This window comes from Pelmatolapia mariae, linkage group LG13, assembly GCF_036321145.2.
Source record: "Pelmatolapia mariae isolate MD_Pm_ZW linkage group LG13, Pm_UMD_F_2, whole genome shotgun sequence".
NCBI lineage: Eukaryota > Metazoa > Chordata > Actinopteri > Cichliformes > Cichlidae > Pelmatolapia > Pelmatolapia mariae.
Genome location: NC_086238.1, coordinates 36525959 through 36543563, shown reverse-complemented (window position 1 = coordinate 36543563; position 17605 = coordinate 36525959). Strand labels below are relative to the sequence as shown.

Genomic DNA, 17605 nt, shown 5'->3' with positions numbered 1-17605 from the left:
ATAAGACATCTATGACACAATGGTGTATATCATAGGGCTTCTGCAACAAAGATTCCATACAAATAAATTGGATGTTTTTTTTTTTTTTTTTAAAAGGCTACATTTTACATTACAAAAGAGTAAAATGAAAACATGCTATGAGAGTAGGTTTCCATGCTTAGATATTTCCCTTTTCCCTACAAAAGTATTTATATTTAGCTCATTAAATGTTATATGGATAAAATTAGAGAGCCCAAACTATAGAATAACTATATCCTAAAATATAGGGTGGCCGTAGCTCAGGTGGTAGAGCGGGTCACCTTCTCACATCTTCGATCCCAGACTCCTCCAGTCTACATGCCAAATATCCTTGGGCAAGATACTAACCCCATGTTGCTCTCCGATGCATCCATCGGAGTGTGAATGCGAGTGAATGTTAGATAGAAGCACTAAAAACCTTAGATAAAGTGCTTGTGTGAATGGGTACAATTGGGTGGATGCACGAGTTGTATAAAGCGCTTTGAGTGCTCCGTGAGAGTAGAAAGCGTTATATAAGAACCAGTCCATTTCAAAGGTTCATGCAAATCAAAGCCCCTACAAGCAGCCCATTCAAATGGCGGCCCAGGAGCAACGTCTGCCTGTGGCCCTGGCAGAAACACGGAGAAAACCAAAAAAACCACTGTGAAATTCCCACAGCATAGTGTAGACGCAACACACCTAGTAGCCTAGCAATATTCAACCCACAGTGCACCATCTACTACACACAGTGAATCGATGCTGATGGTTCTTAAAGATTACAACTTACAAAGGCACCACAGTGACAAACAGCTTCCTGCACAAACTTTCCCTGCAAAAGTACAGAGTTTCCTGCATCTACAACCAGAGCTGTACTACCACGGCGAGGTCATGTGCAGCTCAGACAGCGCGTCCCTTTATGTTTGCTGTGTTTGTGAAGAAGATCCAGCCTTTGACAGACTCTGAAACAGTGAAAGACTGCATGCTGGCCGTGGTGGATGAGGTGATAAATGATGAAGATATACAAGTCAGTGTGACGTCTGCTATTAAAGACAGTTCAAATATTCATAGGGTTAAAACTGTGGCGTCAGACGTGTTTGAAATGCTGATAGATAACCTGAAGAAAACTGATGTAAAGTCTATAGCAGTAGACGAGTCCACAGACACAACTGATAACGCACAGTTGTGAATAGATGGTCGTGTTTTTCATGGCTTACTGCCGTTAGCGGGACACAACTGGCGAGATAATGTTTGAGAAAATTTCAGCTTTTTTCGAGGACAGAGGTCTGGATATGAAGCATGTCTGTATGCTTGTGACGGATGGAGCTCCACCCATGGCAGTAAAGTGAGCAGTTTGGCAGCACCGTGGTTGGTTGTTGCACCTCAAATGATAACCTTACACTGCATTGTGCATCAGATGGCGTTGTGTAAGTAAGCACAGAGCTCAAAACGGGCAGCGTGATTGGTTAAGGCGGAGCCTCCAGCACCACTTATTCCGCATGCTGCTCTCAGAAACGTCTGCTGAGCACCGTGACCTGCTACTGCACAATGATGTCAGGTGGCTGTCCAAAGGCTGGAGCGTTTCTGTGACCTCAAAGAGGAGTGTTTGACTTTCCTCTGCAACAGCAGGCAAAAAAAAAACAGAAACACGCTTGAATCGCATACAACAGCTTTATGGCCAGTGTCGGCTTTCTGAGCGACACATTCAAACACCTGAATGACCTCAGTGTGGGACTACAAGGCAGAACTGTCATTCCAAGTCAAGCTGAATGCTTTCGCGACACAGGCCGGTTACTGCATTTTCCAACGCTCTGCAAATGCATCTCATCACGGCACCAGACATGGACGTGATGACTGATTTCATTGCGAGGTTAAAAGAGAACTTTTCTGGTCAATTAGAGGTGATGAGTTTTTCCATAGAGCCATTTACTGTTTCAGCAGAAGGGGACTTATCGGTCAGAGCGAAGGAAGCGGTCCTTCCATTGACGAGGGGAAGTTCATTCTCGAACTTGTAGCCATGGCACAGGATCTTCGCACTGACGGACCAGTAAAGTTTTGGACTGATGTCAATACACATCAGCGTCTTAACGTTAAGAAAGTAGCCGTCATCATCCTCAGTGTGTTTGGGTCAGCGTACACATGTGAATCAAGCTTTTCAATCAAATAAAAGGAGCTCTCGTTGCTCACCGACTGACAACACGCTTCACCGCTGCCTTCGGATTGCCAAAACCAACCAAAACAAGCCAAAACCAAAAAGCAAACAAACCAAAAACCAAAACAAAACAAAAAATTAAAAAAAAAACAAACTGTCAGTTGTCGCATTAATGATGTCCAGGTAAATGTAGCCTAGATATCAACATAATATGGACTGTGTAAGAAGCCGTGCCTAATTACAAGTGCACAAAGCTGTGTTCTCAGTGTGCAGCAGTAAATGTTGTATTCATGTGTGTTACTGCTGTGGGTTTGTGCACTGATAGGGTTCATTGGTCTTTTTTAATTCTGTTGAATGCACTTTAACAAAATATCTATTTTATTTTGAAAGGGAATTATCAAAATGTTTGTTTTTTATTTCAAATATGAAGAAAAAAGTGTCAGTGCTGCCACAGACCCTTACTATTGAAGACATTCCCACAAGGAGTTGCTGCTATTGGGCTGTCAGACTCTCTTTGAGATTTAACCTCTGCATTAAGTGTCATTTATATTCTGCAAATTCATAAGGATACTCAAAAGCTAAAAATCATTTGCTGATCCACTTTGAATACAAAGAAGTCTAAAAATGAAATCCAAAATAAAGCAGAAAACCTGAATGGAGTCATGCAAACACTAAAGTGAAGGACTCTGGTATGAAGGTTATATTTATAATGATCTATAAGAAGAAAGAGCCAGTTGCAGACATAATGGATAAGTTAGACTGAGGCAGCACCTCCTGTCGCCTAGCTGAACGTCTCTTTGGTCTCCAGCATGTCTGGGAGGGTGTGTGTGAGATGGAGATGTGGGGGTTGAGCAAATCCTTTTCCTTGTCAGTGCACTGCTTGGTAATTTAATCTAATACCACATGTCAGATCGTTTTGTGTATGGTTATAGGGTACAAGTCGCTGCGAGGCAAGTACGCAGCAATTCCCTGCCACATCAAATTAGCAGCCCCGATGGTGACGAAGGTGGAGTGGGCTGAGGACCAGGCTGCATGGCCAATAGCTGCTCAGGTGTTTACGTGGGTACCTATTAGGATTTTTAACTGTGACGCATATTCTGTAGTACGTGTTCTCAGACACAGTCACACAGGCAAGTGGTAGGTTACAGTCTAAGGACGACTAAATATACTCTGTAAGATAAGGGCCTTAAATGAACCTGTGGGGGCTTTTTAAAGGGTTAGCTGATGCGGATGCACCAAGAGGTGCTTAGATGAAACTGGATTGTAACATTAAAGCATTTGTATGTATGTATATTTAGTGAGAATATTTTGTTTAACCTCCTAGGACCTGGCGTCCACATATGTGGCCATCACATTTTGGGTTATTTAGACCAAAATACTCAATTTGGCTCTACAAGGGCCTGATATCCACTCACGAGGACATTATACTGCCACTGGTCTATCGAAATTTTAAACAAATATCCTCATATGTGGCTCTTATTTTTCTTAGAAACAAAAATCGGGTTTAAAAAAAAAAAAAATCTGGTAATTCTTTGTTTTTACATTCATCGGGTCCTAATCAGCCCAAATATCAAAGAGAAATTAAAAATGCATGCTGTGGAAGAGTTCAGGTCTTAGGAGGTTAATGGTGTATGTGTGTGTGCATGTACATATGTATGCTATGCAAATTTACACAACCCTCTATGCAGAACACATACTGGGTATGCATGTGCATAGAACCTCAGCTACCACTGTATACATGTTATATTCTCTTGACCATATTGTAGTAGAGTCTTTGTATTCTTCTGCCGTCTGTGCCCGAGCTGTGGTAACGCACACATTTCCAATAAAGTCTTATCTTCAATCCTTAAATACACTGAACTCACACATGGTCAGCATTTGAAACAAAGCTGTATTCAAAGTTAAAATAATGTATCAACTGATTCAGCTTCTATGCTGAAGGTGGTTCTTTTATCCATTTATGATTGACTCGGGTCATTTTCTGGTCCACTCACCGTATCAACCTAAATAAACTGCTGTGTTTGCCCTGTTGTTTTGCACATATATGGTGTTGACAGAGTATTGGGTAGATATTAATTTTTCTCCAGTCTTATGTGATCGCTGTAAACTTTAGTGATATGCATGTGCTGGGCGCCTCGATATGAATTTTCAAGTTGCCGTTTTTTTGATAGGAAGCCAGTTTCAAAGCTTAAAGAACAAAGCAGTTGTTATGGAGACAGGGGGAAACAAAAAGGTGTTTTGCCTAATTTGCACTTGTATGGAGAGAAACAGTGGTTTGGTCGCCCACGCAGTTTCTTTTTGTAGCACAGTCTTTGTCCTGGCATTGAAAAATAATGATCTATCAAGACTGCTACATCATGCTAGTTGAATAAATGACAACAAAATTCAAAGCTACTCTGGCTCAGAAAGGATTAAGACACCACTTCCTTCATTATCAAATTGGCATTTCAGTCCTTCCTTTCCTTTAAGCGCTGATGCTCGGTGCTGCCACTGAGCCGCTGTCCTCGGTCTGCTTCAATCGACTGCTCAAATGTCATTTTGCTCCTTGAATCTGTGAGGGCCGATCTGACCGACTGGCCACGTAACATTTACTGGTCATTTTTTCGCATTTGCACATTTTCTCACTTTCTGTCCACGAGCAAAAAAAGAGAACAATCCTTAGTGTTCCTCGCTGCCGGCCCTCTGAAAACAGCTACTTAAAGCTAGCGACTTCCACAAACACTGAGTGATTTGGGGAGGAAGAGCACAATAAATATCTTAGTTTTATCTGGGTCTGCTGCATAAATGCACCCTACATAATATCATTTTTGGTAAGGAGAAGTAGAAACCATAAATATATTTAGTGCTTACCATCGCTCTAAATAACACTTACACAGGAGAGGAAAAACAGACTAGCTCACGTCACAACAGTTGACATGTCTTTGTGGATGGAAGGCTATTCCAGTGCATTCATACATCAACCATCCGGACTGTTTTCAGTTATACCAACATGAAGTGTAGTATAGGTTACACGGTGGGACGGCAGGGTCTAAACTAATGGTCACCAGTTTTTGCAGAAACCTGCAGACGTACATATGCTCAGGTAAAATCAGCCATTTCCTGATATTTTCCCGCTGGCCATGCTGATATGGGCTGTATCGTTTTAAATCAAACACATGCCGTTTCTCCTCAGTAAACCAACCACTTAAAGCCAAATCTATGACATTTATGTAATTACATGGCAGGAAGGGAAAATGTCCTAACAGATAAATCCTTTTTTCCTACGTCATCAATTTACAGGCTTCAGATCCAAAAGGAGACCAAACTATTAATTTAGACAACATCTTTATCACATGTCAGATTCTGTATTTGGTGTTTCTGGTGAGAAACACCTGTTAGGACATGAATTATCTGCCAATTTTAAGAGTCATGACCCACTAACAGCTCATTTCTTTGCTATTGAAAGACCTCCAGGATCAGAACAAAATCATTGTAAAGAGTAATATCAACAAATCTGTAATATGGCTGCGGCTCTTTGTGTCATGCACATATTGACTGGTCTATTGAGTTTCTTGCAAGGTAAATGCATCAGTGGAAAAGCGATAAGTAACAAAAAGCTTGTGAGACCAATCTCTCATGTCTTTAATCAGCCTTTTGCAACATGCAGCTGTTGTCAAATAGAATTAGAACTGGCCATTTAACTGAGATGGCAAAGTGGAAATGGTTGATGAATGCATCACCTTTTACAACACAGTGTGTGTGTGACGGATGTGACGGGCTCCCTTAGGTGCCATTTGAATATCTAATGGCTGTGCATTTAGACACGGCACACAATTTGGTTTTGTGTGCCTTTGTGCATTTTTGAGAAGAGAAAACATATCATTACATTGTCTGGTTTCCAGATTTAAAGACTGTACAAAGCATCAGAGCGATACACATGAGAGCACATGCAGAATAACCTGACAGTTATTTGGAGAATCTTATACTCAGGCTGGGACATATAGAGTGGATCCTAAGTAGCACTTTACATGTGTATTTTGCACATCAACGAGCCAAAGGATCAGTTTTAAATTCATCATTACAGCAATACAAGAGGACCAACAAGTCCGACAACAGCTGGCACCACCGCACAGAGGCCTGCTCCGGAATTATGTGACAAGAGAGAAGACAAACATACAAAGACACACACAGAAACACACACAGACACACACACAGACATGCTTTGAACAACCTCCTGCTGAGGAGCTTAAAAAGCAGAGGAAACATGGACTTGTCTTTGTTAGTGAACCACATAATAAAAAAATGTTGTGCACTCACGCCGCCTGAGATACAATCCTAGCAAACAAATGATCTTGATAGATGTTCACTGGCACTAAACTCTTCTGCATGAACTCTATTTACTTAGGAACGAATGTGTTTAAAGGTTAGTTTAAAAAGCTAAACTACTATTTATCAGTTCTTTGCACTGTCATTACTACTGGATGTAGCAAAAAGTGCACATACAAAACTATATACAGGGTCCTCATCATATACTTGAGGCTAGTAGGTGTGTGTAGGACTTTTACTACTTTTCTGAAGTTTAACGTTTGAATCTTCTTAATCCTGTTAAGAATGACAAAGTCATCGCCCTTTGAAAAGGTGTTACTGCATTCTTATGTTCCGATATAGACGTATCATTTGTACCCCAAAAACAATGCTGAATAGGAAGTGAAGTACTAGATGAGTCATTCGTGTGTGTGTGTGTGTGTGTGTGTGTGTGTGTGTGTGTGCACTGCTCATCAACCTTTCATCAGGTGTCTGCAGCAGATTAAAGACACAAAGACAGCCACACTGGAACATCAAACAACCACTCTAATGGAGAAAGGTGTGTGTGTGTGTGTGTGTGTGTGTGTGTGTGTGTGTGTGTGTGTGTGTGTGTGTGTGTGTGTGTGTGTGTGTGAGTGTCATTGCAGTCAATATTCACACAGTGAGTATTGACTGCAATGTGAGAAGCCTGGAAAACAGACAGTGGAAAAGGATCAGATATTGTGTCTTGAGGAGCGGGTGACAGCTGCAGACAAGGCTCTCAAATATTTTCAAGATGTGGGAGCTGGGACCGGCTCTAGCAACGCATTAGTGGGTAAACGAAGCATCTGTGAAGGCAACATGCTGAATGAGATACATGCAATGATATATATTGCTGCTTTGCAGCAATATATGATGGCATACAGATGTAAGTATTGTTCATTTCAGTAAGACAATACTGAATATTCTGCATGCATTTCAGCAAGAGTCCCAGTACTAACCTGACTCGGCTGCAGACTAAACTTTAGCACAATGTGGGGAAAAGAACGGCAGAAAGTTTGATTTTTAAAGCTTAAGCTGTTGCTAAAACAAGGAGGAGTTTATTCATCCACACACGAACCTCTTCTTAATACTATTACTATGCAGTGCTCATGTATGTATGGGTGAATGAGGCACGCTGTATTAAAGCACTCTTTAAGAATCAGTCCATTTATAATGAGCCACACTGTCAATAAAGGTCCACGTCTACAGTACTTACATGAACCGTGACTCGATCGTGTTGGCGGCTTCGTTTACAGAGGAAAGCTCATTGGATCAGGGCTGATGCACATGTGTGGCTCATTGGTCAGCACTCACTCTAACAGAACCACTCACTTATGTTTCTGCTTCAGATTTAGGAAGCTTCATGATTTTGGGCACTTGGCCATAGACAACATCACACACACACACACACACACACACACACAACAAAGCCACCGACCGTGTACAACAGAATTTTTACACAACAAATGATCACCTGACGTGTGTTCATACACACATCGCATGTCTCTTTGGTGAAGCTGTCAGCAAGCATCAGCTGAGGCCCGATGATGGAATAAGCAGGCCAGATGTACAAACACGCCCAACAGACACAAAGCCGCCTCCTGCCATCCACCTTCACCTTCAGCACGAATATGCTTTGCATGCACATGTGTGTGTTTGTGATACTGCACTATACAAGTTATTACATGTAATAAGCTCTATGCCAACATTCCCTGCTGTTAGTTTAAGTGATGAATAACCAATAAGTGGCAGTTTGTAAAACGCGACATTTCACGATAAAGACACCGTAGCAGTTAGACTGCTGACCAGCCCGTGTGCTCTGAGGGGATCTGAAGATATTTCAAACCCATTTTATGAGAAACGGGTTCATGCTGAGAAACCTGTGAATCCTGGCGTCCTATTAAATCCAATTCACTTACAGCAAATATAAAAATAGCCGTCTGCAGCTTACGGCATGAACCTAACCATCAGTGACAGCAGGTTATAAACAGAATAACATCCCCAGCAGCACCACGTCTGCACAGCAAGTCTCAGTGTGTACTAAATACTCATTTCAGACACGCTCAGGTGTCGATGTGGACAGAGAGCTGGTTAACACAAATCATTAAGCAATGACAAACACTAAGAAGCACCGAGCCAAACGTCAAAGCTATCAGCACCAGTTTATAGTAACGGTGAATAAACCGTATTCTGCAACTGAGAAGGAGACAGAACAAATAGAAAGCTAATTAAAACGCAGCACGTCTCTTTCACGTATGGACACACTTTCTATTGTGTGTATGGACGAGGAAACACACAGATATGGCATCATATAAGCATGTCACACAGACTGCAAGGGATCTGACTGATTAGAGAAGGCCCCCCTATGTGACAGCAGACACACAGTGCAGTGAATCGCAGCAGCTCACACTGGGCAAAATGAGGCATAAAAAGCTATTAACACAGGACAGGCAACGGTCATATCTGCAATCAACAGAGGGAAAGGGAGAGAAAGATGGCGGTTTGACCTTTTCCAGATGGTATAGCCTTTAATCCTTACTACAGAGTCCTGCTGGGGACATGCAGACTGGAGACGTCTGATAAATTAGGCTCAAATGCCACCGTGAATCTGCATTTGTATGTGTTCATTAACAAAAAAGGGACACGAGTGCTTTGAAGTGGGTCCACTTGGAGAGGCCTGTGCTCGTGGCTGTGCTCGTCGAGTGTGGACCTGTTCATGCATTACTGCAATTCTACACTTTCCACCGAGCAAGGCTCAGGCTGGAGTCACACAGCGTCTTCACTTTGTGCTACCTTTCTGTGAAATTGCTCTAAACGTCATAAACAATGATTGTATCATGACAATTACAGTGTCCGTTCCCTCATCCATCCATCCACGGTTACCCTTATTCAGGTCGGGGTCACGGTGGGACTGGAACCCATCTCAACCAGTCTGAATGTAGAAAATGATACTTAGGATGTGTGTAGAACATGCAGAGCGTTAGTAAGGAGAAGTGAGGGCCGTTATGAGGACGAAGAACAGCAGAGGTATTTGAAGCTAGTGCAGGACATGCATATGGTAGGGAGACAGAGGCACTAACAACATGAGAACAGCGACACAGTGAGATGTGTGGTACGAGTGACAGATGGGTTCGAGGTGGGGGTGGGATTACAACAGGGGTCTGCTCAGAGCCCCTTATGTTTGCAATGGTGATTGACAGGCTGACAGAACGAGCCACGCAGGAGTCATAGTCCTGCATGGCTCGTACCACAAACATCATAGTCCACTCTGTGGACTGTGATGTTTGCAGACGACACCATGATCTGCAGTGACCTTAGAGAGTGGGTGGAGGAGAGCCAGGAGAGGAGGCATGCTTTGGAGAAAAGATGAATGTAGGTATGAAACAGAATACACATGAACTACAGATAGTGAAGGTAAGCAAGTTTAAATATCTTGATCCTTCTGTCACAGCACGAGCACGGGCTCCAGCTGTGACAGAAGGACAGAGTGAAGCAGAGTGAATGTGCAGGTTTACAAGATGGCAGGGAGACCTGCTATGATGTATGGTAGGGAGACAGAGGCACTAACAAAACTCAGAGCTGGAGGCGGCACAGTTGAAGATGGAAAGGTTTTGATTTGGTGCGAGCAGGAAGGACCAGATTAGAGACGAGTGCATCAGAAGGACAAAGTTCAGCCTCATGCAGCCATAAACACACGTTCTGTTCATGGAGGGACAGTGCACACAAACACTGGACAAAAGGTGTTGGATGGAGCTGCCAGGCAGGAGCAATAGATGGAGACCACAGAACATTCATGGATACAGTGAAGGCAGACATGAATGTGTGACAGGATGCTACGCTAGTGTGAGGCGGAAGCAGATGATCTGCTGTGGCGTCCCCTAAAGGCAGCAGCAGGAAAACACAACATCTAACTGTCCTCTACAAAGCAGCTTTACAGCCTTTTTTATTCCTTTGTTAAGTCTTTGAATCACTGCTATTCAGATAGCAGCTGGTGGAGCACATTTCTGTTTGTTAGGCCTCGTCTTCACGTATCCAAGCGTACACATTCAACCTGTTGATTGTGTTTGTGGCGCTGCCGAGCTTCTGATGTAATCATCTTAGAAATAATGGCATACTGTGTAGTCCATACAGACCATCTAAGACGTGTGAAGTCCAGCTTTGGTGAGTAAAAGTCTTTTTACTGTTACTTATAACCATGAAGACACACACGTCATGTTAGATTTCATAGAGAGACAAAAAAAGCTAACGCTGAACTTCAGCGGTACAAACCTGATACTCTGATCATATCGTGTAAATGCTGAATAAAAGAAACGCTTGGTGCTGATATTTTAATGCCCCCTGCTGGACGACAATGCAACTCTCCCAAAGTCATTAAACACCACATGAGAAAACAGTACAGGCCAATTACTGTTCACCACAATAGAAATCATCTTTTGAGGCATCGCAAATGTCATCCAGGAGTGTGTGGCAAGTATACGGGCATCAGGCTTTGCTGGAGCCAGAGCCACAAATTAAGCCTGACATTTCCCTCTAAAAATGCTCATTAGTCACTTCCAAACAAGCCTGATGTGATAACTGTAATATCTCTAAATTGCAGCAATTAGAAAAGGTTTGCCGCGGGGGCCTGAACATTTTCTTTCCCGTGTAAAATGTCAACAATGGGACAATCTCATCAGCCAGCCAAAATCAAAATAAGCCTGGATTACTGTCACTATGACAAGGTGTCCAATAAGCAGCACCTGCTAAATAATCTGTGCATTACATATCAGTCTAATTGAAAAGTGTCATTCTGAACCTCAGCTGACGGCCTCCATATCTGGAAACAGACTTTAACGCTCAGCAATCACACTGGATTGTTACCAATGCAAATATAATTGTTACTTATGTGACCAAAAACCTGAGTATTATCTTTGAAGGGCCCAACACAGCAACATAGTTCATCCAAACGGCCTCGATACAGCCTGTGGTGACTGTGCTCATGTAGAGCTGTGCAGCAGCGCCCTCTCCTGGTTCGGATGAGGCACTGTTGAGTTTTCTAAAACGTTGATGGAAAGACACCAGAGAGGGCCAAATTCCATCCAGAGTAACTTTGTGCGTTAGAAATGACCTGGATCTGTCCTTTCATTGGGAATAACCAGGAACAATCAGAAGTGGGGTTGTGAAGAGGAGGCACAGCTTACTTTGACCACTCTATATATTACTGATACCACTGTCCTGTATTATAACATCTACATATTATGATAGTATGTCTGACAGAGATGGAGAATAAAGTTATAAAACGAGCTTCCTTTACCTTTTTGATGGAACTGCGAGCCTTCTCCTTCCACTGGTGGCTGCTCAGCTCCAGGGTGCAATGGACGTAGGTTTCTCTGTCATAGGAGCCCAGGATGAACAGTCTGAAGAGCCCCAACAAAAACACAGACGAGAACTACATTCAGAGGTAGCAGTGAAGTCAAATCTATCCATTGGCCTGAGTGTTTGTAGCTCACTATACTGGAAAAGACAGAGTTTGGGCCCAAATATGTAAAGGAACTACACAACATGACATTTCTGAATGTAGCGTTTCCACATCCTCTGTGTCGCCTTAAAGTTACTGAGCTAGCACTCCATTGGACTGCTCGTGGCGAGTCAGTGTTTGGTCAGCACAGGTGAGCTGCAGGACAGCGTGAAGGCTCATGTGATGTGCTTTACTGTCACAACCAAACACACAGTCATGAAGTATATGAGAACATTTGCTGTAACATACGGCATGTTATCATCAGCACAGGGACTTTCAATTTTACAGTTAAAAACAAAAAACCTGCTCTTGATCAGTACCGTGCTTCCTGTGAAGAAGTTAACATCTTAATCAAAGTTGAATCAAAATGGTTTCTGGTGCCAAACACAATGCAAAGCCATCCACTGGGCCAGACTGGCCCTGCTGCAGGGGCTTCTGGGACGCCAGTGACACGACTGGTTTAGATCAGACATATTTAAAAAAGCAGTCTGGTTTCCTTGCAGGTTCAAACCTGCATGTCAGTGGGAATACGGTTGTTTCGTGGTTTTATGTTTGAGAGCCAGTCACTCGTGTGTTTTAGCAAAACCAGCAAACACACGGCTCATCATCATCTGACGTCTCACCACCGACTGTAAACTGTAAACATTCCTACTCTACAAGCAGTTCCTCCCAGTCAGGATACTGCACTCCCACTTTGCCTGTAACCCTCTTTGTGAAAAGGACAGAGGGAATGGTAAACGGACTCCTTCTCATAGAGCGCTCCCACAAAGCGCTCTATACAACATGCCACATTCACTGTCTTCTATGCTGTTAAGTACTCACTAACTACCATTCACACACATTCACATTCCTGGGGTTAATATGTTGCCCAGCAATATTTGGCAGGCAGACTGGGGGGGTGGAACCAGCAACCTTTGGATCAGTACCTGCTCTACCCCAGAGGAGTATCACTCTGTGGCTGTAAAGCAACTGTTACATCCCAAGTTTATACAAATCTTTGTGTCTTTTTGGCTTTAAAGTCTGTAAGAAAATAAAACAGTTGAAGCAGAGAAAGAAAAACCCATCACTGCTTCACAGCATGCCGATAAATCACATCTTATGTTCCAGTAAACCAAGTCACCAAGACCCTCTGCAGACGCAGTCTGGACTTAACAGACGCCCAGATGGTAAATCAGTGGATGCTTAGCTCCACTGGACAGCTTTCTTAACCATCTTATATTCAGTCAGATGTACTTTGTAGTACAGAAAGGGAGAGACACTGCATATTAAAATTTGATTTACTAATAAGATCCAGTCATTTGGTGGCCTGTCAAACACAAAGCATGAAAGAAACATACATACATCGACGACACGAGCTAACAAAGGACAGAGCTGTCAGTCAGAGCCAGCCGAGGCTAACAGCTCAAATATACACATACCAACCGTGGACAGAGGAGGGCGTGTTTGTCTCTGAAAGGAGACTCCTCTGTCCAACATCATGGACTAATGTAGAAGCTAAAGTACACACAGGCAAAATATGACACCATAACAAGCAGGTGTAGAGCTTCCCTTTGGAATAACACATTCCCAGTGTGCACACAGTGATGGTGGGTAGGGTGTAGGCCAACTCAAAGGCCAACATAGCATTAAATGTATCGGGTTTTTTTCGACAGCATAACATTATGTAGCTCTTTGATTGCGTGACCTTAGCAAGTAGGGCCATCTGGAAAAAAAGAAAAACTCTTCTCTTCCACTTCCACAGGGTCACGCCGTGGATAGGTCGCCAGACTGTGGGGCTGCCACGATTAGTCGACCATCAAAATCGTCCACGACTAATTTAATAGTCGACGCGTCATTTGAAGCTTTGTAAGATCCCAAAAGACGCAGGGATAAGTAGTAGGATTTAAGAGTGTAATAACAGACTGAAACAGAAGATGGCAGCACTGCATGTACAAGGATGCCAGCTGCCGTTAAACCCCGAAGAAGAAGAAGCAGTGTCCGGTATCGTAGCTGTGTCCAAATTCAGGAACCACATCCTCCTGTGCCCGCATTTGTAGGCCGATTACGTTACAGCGACACGACGAAGACTGTCCAAATTCGAAGACTCCAACAAATGCGCCCTTCATTTCCCCAGATTTGAAGGATGGGTCGGGTGTATACTTGGTGGCCCAACCTATCCCAGAATTCATAGCGCGGCCCAGCTCAGTTTCCAACAATGGCGGCAGCTACTAAGTTTTAATATTACTCTCATTATTCTTTCTGGGTCACAAAATAAACGTCTAACATATTTTCAGGCGAGAATGTAGCTGTGTAAACCTCAAATATCTGCTCAGTTTATCAAGACACCACATATTTTGAAAAGCGCTCCGACGTTTTCGGAGACGTCTGTTACCCATCAGCTCGATAGCTAGCCGGGGGCAAGGCTCACTAGAGCCGCTGAGAACACCGGTCTGCCGGCAAATCGTTTTCAAACCCACCGCCGTCTTTCACTACTCAGGTTAAACATGATATATGAGTCACTTAGATAACTTAAAAATGTTATTGTTTGGCTTTTTTCTGTGTTTTATTTGTTCCTGAGTAAAACGGTTTGGCTGAGATTAAAGTTATAGTTTTTACACAGCTGAATAAACATCAAGCAGACAGCTGATTATCAGAAGTGTGAGATGGTCGAGAATTTACTCCGGTGTCCTGTTATATTTTAGACAGCAAGGAGCAGACGGCTGAGTTTATTAGACTCCACCGAAACAATCTGCAAATTTCATTAAAATGTAATAAACTATCATCTTGTCTTTATTTTTAGTTAGCACATGCCTTAAACATTTAAAGCTGTAAGCTAATGATAGTTATATAAGCGCAGATGCTGCTGGTGCAATAAGCTGGACGTTTTATGTACAATGGATGATGATCTGATTAGTCGACTAATCGCAAAAATAATCGGTGACTAGTCGACTATCAAAATAAATGTTTGTGGCAGCCCTACCAGACTGTCACAGAAACACAACCATTTAATCTAACCGCACTAAGTGCATGTCTTTGTGTGGTGGGAGGACGCCGGAGAACCCCCGGGAGGGCATGCAAACTCCACACAGAGTCCCAACAAATGGTGGATTCAAACCCAGGAGGCAACTGCACCACCATGCTGCCATCGTTAAAGAGTCTGAAGATGCAAAGGCAGCTGCCACTGTAACAGAGATAATGCTAATCAGCTAAAGATTTTAATGCACACTGGTGTTACTAACATGACAACAATGGCCATGTTGAAAAGTTAGCAACATGTATTTAAGTTCTGTTGTGATTCATTTCATGTCTTAGTATTTTAATGTACTTTTGTCCTGTCCACATTTCTTATCCCTATGATGATATAAATCACAAAGTAGTGCGTTTTCTGTCATTTCTGTGACTCTCGGGCGACTCGACCTGTGTGAAGTGTTTCAGCTGGGTGTCGAGAGGTTTGACTGATGCATGAAACGATACATTTTTAGATAGAAGCTGTTTCTTTGTGAGTGTTTATTACACGGCGTGCTGCGGGGAAAAGTCTGTTCTAACGAGTCTGAGGTTTATTTGGAGCACCTGACGGCTCTTTGTTGCTTCTCATCCGTCAACTCTCTGCTTACTCTGTCACGTGATTCTTGTGCAGGTGGTTGAAGAGGTTTGTGTGTTTGAGTCTGAGGTGGGGACCGCTTTGTGCCATAATGTGCAGAGTACAGTTTTCTGGTCAGTGTCAGACTTTTCAGACCATGTCCATGATACAGCCCTGGCATGTGGAGGAAAATAATTATACCACTTAATTTGTAAGTTTCTCACAAAAGAAAATTGCACTAGTTCTGTTCTCATGGAGCATGATACAATATCATTCAACAACAATATATTACATTAGTTATAAAGTGATTCACACATGATTGAGTGAAATAGCATTTGATCCCCTACAACCCAGCCTGAACTGTAGCTCCCACACAGATTACAGATTGCAGTCAGTTACAGATACTCCTGATCTCAGGAGAAACTATTTCTTCTCCAAGATTAAAACAAGTTGTCAAAACATGTTTTTTCCACCCATGTCTTGGTTCTGATCTAATTTTCTTTTTTTATTTGGTTACATTTTATGACAAAAAGGACACTTTTATTCAAAAAGTAATGTAAACATGTGTTGAGTTGTTACAGGGACCCAGTTATTACAACTATAGATCAAAGCTGCTGTGTGACAAGCTACAAACAGAGATGAAGTGTCTCACCTGCTGCATTCAATGAGGCTGACTTTGAGCCGTCCTTCTACCAGCCGGCTGTCGTGGACCGACAGATCCAAATCACAGGCTGAACCGTGCAGAGGCTGCACTTGGAATGGAAAGAAGGGCTTGTACCTGGAATAAAAACAGCATACGTTCAGTTAGCTGCATCCTGACAGAGGACACACATTCCCATCCTCCTTAAACGTGAACTTTAATGGGTTACCTTAAAGTAGTGCCAAGCATGTTTCAGTTACCACTCAGTGAACAGAGAATGCTCATTCTGGTCGTTCACATTGTTATGACAGGAAAGACCACAACGAGATTTTAGTGTGACACCAGTTATGATACAGCGTTGGTTTAAGCTGCTCAGTAAGACTTGCTAAAAGTCTGTTCACATCTGGGAGGGGCTGTGCAAAGACAAATGGAGCAGATGTTCAGCATGTGCACCACCGCAGGCTTCCTATCCTCGACTCGTACTCCAACATGGACAGTCGGTGGGTAGGCCTGCTGTAGCTTACACATAAATATGTGTCAGGGATTTTTGTACAATACTGTGTTTTTAAATTGTAACAAAATGTAGAAACACAACATAAGTAATGATAATGACATCTGGAAAACATCTGGTTGTAAATATCAGCACCTATTTTGGCCTCTCCCTTTCCTCTGCAGACATTGCGCACACAAACACAAGGCTCTGAAATGAAAGTGTACTGCAGGCTCAGCACGCTGTACAAACACTTAGTTACAATGTGTACAGTCTCACTGCAGGATGTCAGTAGATTTGCAGATTGCAGTGTGTAATCCTAGCAGGACAAACAGCTGTAGCCACCGTTCCTCTGTGGTGAATGTCGGCTCTCGGTGAGCGTCCACATCGATTTTCTGTGGACGAGGCTGTAAAACTTCGTGAAAGAAGCCCGATACAAGTCGGTGAGTCAGTGAAGCTCACCTCTCTATGATACTGAGGTGAGTTGTTGAGGATACTTTAAGCTTTCTGTTGGTCAGCTCTTGTGTTTTTGCCGGTGTAAGCAGCTGATAATGCGTTAGACGTTGTTTCCCTTTGCTTTGTTGCTTCTGTGGTTAGGGGGAAATGTTCACAGATGATAAAACATAGACGGGGTGTGCATGTCTGGCATGTGAACACCTACGAGTTTGCCTCTCCTCCACCTTTTAAGAACTACACACCGCCATTCCCCAGCCACAGACATACAGCGTGGTTAGGCAGAATGTCCATCTCACTGTGGCAGCTGGCGCCTGCTACTCTGTTTGTACTGGAATAACTCTTATCGATATGAAATCCTTGGATCCTCCGTCTCCGTCCTCGGTTCCTCCTGGTGCACGACAACGCCCAGCCTCATGTGGCGACAGTATGAAGGTTTTGGGTTCGCCGACTTGCGCCCGCGCTCGCCTGTCATGAATCCAACAGAACACCTCTGGAGCATACATGTGGGCGCC

At 43.1% G+C, this 17605-nt stretch overlaps 1 protein-coding gene across 1 annotated transcript in view; it reads right to left on the bottom strand.

The window, feature by feature from the left end:
• The window catches only part of pdzd8 (PDZ domain containing 8), a 46348-nt gene that overhangs the window by 16175 nt on the left and 12568 nt on the right, over positions 1 to 17605 (bottom strand). Inside the window, exons 2-3 of the mRNA XM_063491157.1 lie at positions 16160 to 16285; positions 11745 to 11847 (exon numbers count right to left, since the gene is read on the bottom strand). Of these exons, the coding sequence (XP_063347227.1) occupies positions 11745 to 11847; positions 16160 to 16285 (229 nt within the window). The remainder of the gene's footprint in view (positions 1 to 11744; positions 11848 to 16159; positions 16286 to 17605) is intronic.